Raw genomic sequence first — 5,655 nt, forward strand, 5'->3', positions numbered from 1 at the left:
AACAAGCTTCAACTATGCCTAGATCAGAATTTCTAACAACTGCTTCATGCATTCAAACTCTACCTCAGGCTTCATGTCTCGATGTACCAAGCCATGCAAGTGACACTCAGCTGCAACTTTAAGCATCTGCCGCACTACTATTGCAGCATCTTTCTCAGTGTAACGGTTATCCTTTCTGCAGAAAATTTGTTCAAGATCAGCTCGGTTAAGCTAAAAAGTTATTAGATAGGTGCTCAAAGTATTAACAGGTAATGGAGTCTAAGCAACAAAAGTCATTCACATCTACACTTTGAAAGATAACTGTGATTGCATAAGAGGATATGTGATTTTTTTGTTTTAAATGAGTTCTTTTTTTAATTTAAAGAAAAGTAGGCAGTCTTACTTGGCCAATATTCGATCCAGCAATTCACCACCCTCACATAATCTGATAAAAAGTGCACAAGGCAAAAGTCATCAGCACCATCCTTTTTTAAAGAAGGAAACCCTAGTTGCTATTTCAGTAGAATAAGTGTATAACCTCAACAAAGCAGAATAGATAACAAAAATGTGAGAACATGGTTACCTCTGAAACAATGGAACTGCTCACATAAGGTTTGCTCTGTAAAAGCTTTAAAATACTCTCAGCAGAGAAGTCAAAGAATAGTGTTGAGATCAAACCCAACACCAAGATACAGCTTGTTGAGTTTGCTCTAAAACATACCTGAACACTGACCATTTGGTGGCCAGGCCACAGGTCAACCGATGTAAACATGGATTGACCCAGACAACTCAAATAAAGAAATTAATATAAATAAACAAGCCTGTGGACTGCAAAAGGTCCTCTAGCATCCAGGTTGAGCTACAATTAGTTGAAACTAGGTTGTCTTTTACAAAATAGCACCTTATCCTAACCTGGCCTGTCCTACATTTTTTAACAAGTAACAGATCAAACAGATTGACCTTTTGAGGTAATCATAGATTTTAAAACAATTAAGAGGCTCATGGAGCACTACAAAATAGTATTTTTTGCACATCCTACATTGATATATATGCTACATACCCCAATTCATGAAGTATTGTAATGTCTACCCAAGATAAACATCTTCAGCTGACAGATAGCAAATTACCAAATATACCTCTTTCTTCTTTTTTTTCATTTTTCCTTTTTTTTTTTCAAGAAATACAGCATGAGTGGCCACCTTCCAGGATCAACCTGGAATCTCTGCCCAGCGCATGCACTGGGGAGAGGGGCGCCAACTGGTGGTCCTGTTGGACCGATATACCAGTAAAGAAGAATTTACCTTGCATTATCTCTTCGTTAGAAAGATAAGATAACACTTCTTAGAAAATTTCATGTTAAGATTTTACCATATCAAAACAATAAAATGGCCCATATACACAACATCTGAATTCAGCAGCAAAAGTTTACTGGTTATAAACAAATAACAGAAACAGCAGGAATGAATGTGACAGTTCTAGAAAAGTTTTTACAAACAAGGAAGCAAGCAAATCATGGTTTGATAGTGATCATAAAAGACAAGCAGAATGCAGTTTTCCTGTATAATCATGTTAATATTTTAGTTTCATTTACGCAGATAGACATAAAATCATGAACATCCCCATAATGGGTCAATGAAAGATACTACCGTCCTAGGACAAATGAACTGTTGAAACATGACTGCACAAAGACAAGTAGTCTAATGATAAGAAAACTTACTCCATAACTATATAAACATAAAATCATCTTCAAATGCATTATGGAAGTGGACTACATTCTCGTGTCCTTTAAGGGCTTGAGTAATCTTCACTTCACGCTTGACATCCTCAACAGCAACAGGAAGGACCATCTTCCAAGAAACACATACACGTTATCCCGATCAATAAAATATTTACGAGCAGGTAATTCGATGCTCATGAATTCAAATATTCTCTACTGTAGTTAAAGTTGATAAACATGGTAAACAACTGTTCTGCCATTGTAAATACAAATCAGCTGAAAAGCATATATGTGAGCTGCTTGGCTTCATTTACTTTTCTTTCTTCAAAATGGGAGGCCCATTATCTATATAAATTCCAAATTTTGGGAATGTAACCTTATCAGCATGTTTCGGGGGCCAAAACAATGGGGAGTGGATACTCTTCATCCAAAAGATAAACAATAGGGAAACAGTTTTTCTTGTAAACAAAATGCATGAAATATTTTCAATCTGGAGTTCTTGTTGTATCATTAGACAAAAGACAAATAAATAAACACATGAAACTATTGAAGCAGTATTTTTTTGAAAAGAAAATGAAACAATAGAAACAAATTTCATCAATCAATAATAGAGAGATAAAATTTCATACACACAAAATTAATGATGGAAATCCTTAGGACATTCCAAGGCTTGATGAAGGTTGCATGTTACTTAACTTACTCAGGATTAAGCAATATGTGCAACAATAGCCTAAGATGCAGGTACTTTCTGATTAAACTTGTCCAATTGTGCATGCTTAGATTTAGATTAGGAGAAGATTTATAACAGCTTTCTATTTTAAAAAATGCTTCTGATGACCTTTTTTTCTATTTAAAATAAAGGGAAACGAGAAATTTATTGCCACTTGTCATAATGGCATGTCTTGTCCGATATGCACACACTTCGGTAAGTTCGTACCAACAATAGTGCACTATTGGCACAGCAAGTATGAGGTTACACCAAACCATACAGCATTTGTGCATAAGCACCTTTGGATCAACTACCTACAGGAAGTGCTCTTGCTGCGCCCGACTATTTCCTTTTTTTTTTCATAGAATTGGTTGGGCGAAGTTGGGTGCTGTAGGGATGTTGGGAAGAACTGCTGCTTCTTTTTCTAGATTGGAACAACAGACATGCAATGGATGTTGCATAACATGGTAGTGGCTCGAGACGATCAGCGAAACCGTTGATTGCCTTTCCAGGATCATACATTGTTAAACCTTGAGGGTTCTACATAAACTATAACATAAATCTAGAACTGGTCCTACACAATAAAGTTAGGAGGATTATAAAAAGGATAATAAGAAGTTTCCTCAGCACTGAAAGATCAAATGTTTGGTCTATAATTTTTTGTTTGATGTAGTGTACCTTTCTGGTATACTATCTTTTGATCCTTTTGTGGAGCAAGGTATAGGCTAAATTTCTGTAGCTAGTATTATTGCAACACATATTAATTTTGTTTAAAAGAACTTTAGATAGTAGTAGACTCGCAGCAATTTCCATTGTCAGACTACAAATTCACAAGAATTGCTGCTAACAGTTCCTCCATCTGTCATAATCAACAGATGCACTATGCAGGGCATCCACACTGATTTGAAGCTTGAATGGGGGTGAGTTCTTCGTTGGTGATTAAGTAGGGAATTCCAATGTACCAATATAGTGCAAATTGATGCAACTGTTGCGGGAGGGGGAGGGGCCTTGAATTTAGTCCCACATCGGCTAGTAGCGGGAAGGTTCTGTGCCTTAAATGGGGGTTGGAAAACCTTTCCTCTCGAGGCGCCTTTTGAAGGGCAAAACCGTGAGGGCAGTGGTCTCCCCCCGTCTGCGCTGGACGCGCGGGCCGGAGCGCCCAAAGCGGACAATACCTCGGGAGGAACGCAGTCCTCTTTCTGTGCTAGCTTAATGTGGGCTAGGCTGTTGTGTGAGGCTCCGGCAGAATGCCGTCCCCGCAACAGTTGGCGCGCCAGGTAGGGGCGCCTCCTCCGACCGTTGACTACCCCTCAGGACTGTGGAGGCTCAATAACCTTCCCGCTGGGGGGGCTATGTTGCGGGAGGGGGAGGGGCCTTGAATTTAGTCCCACATCGGCTAGTAGCGGGAAGGTTTTGTGCCTTAAATGGGGGTTAGAAAACCTTTCCTCTCGAGGCGCCTTTTGAAGGGCAAAATCGTGAGGGCAGTGGTCTCCCCCCGTCTGCGCTGGACGCGCGGGCCGGAGCGCCTAAAGCGGATAATACCTCGGGAGGAACGCAGTCCTCTTTCTCTGCTAGCTTAATATGGGCTAGGCTATTGTGTGAGGCTCCGGCAGAATACCGTCCCCGCAACAGCAACAAATAGTTAACTACTTGCATCAATGCATGCGGGAGTCAAGAAATCGAAGGAAAAACAAAAGGCATGACTTCAAAACTATATTATGCAGAATTAGTATCATGATCTTCCCACTTTTCTTAAGGATCAAGAAATATGTATTTCTCTCTGATACCAATGCAAATCTCCAGTTTAAGTCACTCAATCAAATCTATGTAAAAAAATCCAGCAAGAAAGAAACTTTCTGCAAAAGAGGAAAAAATAAATACCCCAGGTTCTGGGGAATTACCTTGCTCTTGTCGATCCTTTTGACGGCCACCCGTTCCCCACCGGCCTTATCGGTGGCGACGAAGGTGTACCCGAACTGGCCGTGCCCCAGGAACTTCCCGATCGCGTACCGGCTCTCGAAATCCTTGTCGTACCCAAAGTCGGTCCTTTTCCCATACGGCACCTTCCCTGCCGCGTCCTGCTGCTTACCCGGTCGATTCTGCGCCGCCGGATGGCCCTGTTGCACGCCGGCGGCGGAGGCGTTGCTGCTGTTGGAGCCGCTGACCTTGGCGGCACACGACAAGCACGAGCCCATCGCCTCCTCTTCCTCCGCCTCAAAGAGATTACCATCAACACATCCCAAAACGCTCAATACTTACCCCCTCAAAAAAGAAAAAAGCTCAATACTTCCAAGAAAGGAGAAGGCTAAAAGGGTGAGATATAGACGGATCGAAGGGGAAAGAGAGATTTGAGGAGGGAGAGGAAAGATGGGAGATGGTCGGAGAGGGGGAGGAGCCCTGATCCTCTTGTCGATCCTCTCAACCAGAAACGGACAAAGGAGGAGACTTTGTTTGAAGCTGGTTTCGAAGGCGAGACTTGCTTCCTCGTCCGCGTCCTCGTCCCCTGTGCGGGTGGATGGAATTAATTAATAAAGTAAAAATAATGGAGATGGAGGGGAGAGTGTGCGCGAGGAAATGGGGAAGAAAGGACAAGTAAAAATAAAAAAAATATTTTTTTCCTGTGTCGCGATTTCCGTTGTTTTGGTATTCAATCGTAAAAAAAAAAAAAAGAAAAAAAAGGAAAACTAAAACTTCTAAACTTTTCTCTTGGCGTCGGCTCTCTCGTCGCTGCCGGCTGCACTTTTTCTCTATCGCCCGTTTATTTTATTCTTTGAAGTCGGGTTTTTTTATTTTTCTCTTGTCTAAGGTTTTTTTTCCTGCAACGATAACTCATAATTATATTTTTTTTAAAAATAAAATATAATAAATTTTGAAGCACCCTAGAGGTCCTCTTTACTGATTTAGAAAACTTCTAATAATTTGCCATATTCGAAACCATTCATTCCACAGCTTTATTGTCCTATATATAAATATTCTGAGTCCGAAAAACAACACCTTCATTTACCATTGTCTAAATATTTCGAAGCAAAGGATAATAATTGATTATACCCCCCATGCACTTTTAGAACCAGTCCAATCTGCCATCACCTTCATATGAGAAATAAAAATATCATGGCACCTACTGGCTACAGTCACTTTAGAGTTTGAATTTTTGATCACAAAGTTTTATTTTTTTTTCTAATATACATCCATCAAAGTTGTTGTTGGGAGAATTCAAAGTTGATGTTGAGAAAAATTGAAAATAGAAGCT

General features: G+C 40.3%; 1 protein-coding gene across 3 annotated transcripts; it reads right to left on the reverse strand.

Moving 5' to 3' along the window:
* Positions 1-10: 10 nt before the first annotated feature.
* Positions 11-5,162, reverse strand: LOC120107530 (calcium-dependent protein kinase 28-like). 3 transcript variants are annotated; one of them, XM_039120830.1, is made up of 3 exons: positions 4,307-5,162; positions 383-424; positions 11-175 (listed from the first exon to the last, which is right to left on the reverse strand). In XM_039120830.1, exons 1-2 carry the CDS (start codon positions 4,598-4,600, stop codon positions 416-418), a joined length of 303 nt encoding a protein of 100 aa, XP_038976758.1. In that variant the 5' UTR covers positions 4,601-5,162; the 3' UTR covers positions 11-175; positions 383-415. The 3 variants fall into 3 exon arrangements, 1 of the variants encoding a protein (XP_038976758.1); XR_005509279.1 differs by lacking the exon at positions 4,307-5,162 and adding an exon at positions 1,697-1,728 and having other exon boundaries at positions 12-175; XR_005509278.1 differs by lacking the exon at positions 4,307-5,162 and adding an exon at positions 563-679 and having other exon boundaries at positions 12-175.
* Between the last annotated feature and the right edge of the window lie 493 nt (positions 5,163-5,655).

This window comes from Phoenix dactylifera, unplaced genomic scaffold, assembly GCF_009389715.1.
Source record: "Phoenix dactylifera cultivar Barhee BC4 unplaced genomic scaffold, palm_55x_up_171113_PBpolish2nd_filt_p 000893F, whole genome shotgun sequence".
Taxonomy (NCBI): Eukaryota; Viridiplantae; Streptophyta; class Magnoliopsida; order Arecales; family Arecaceae; genus Phoenix; species Phoenix dactylifera.

Excerpts from the sequence above, each read along its gene's own strand:
- LOC120107530 (XM_039120830.1), bottom strand. The coding sequence starts at position 4,600 with ATGGGCTCGTGCTTGTCGTGTGCCGCCAAGGTCAGCGGCTCCAACAGC.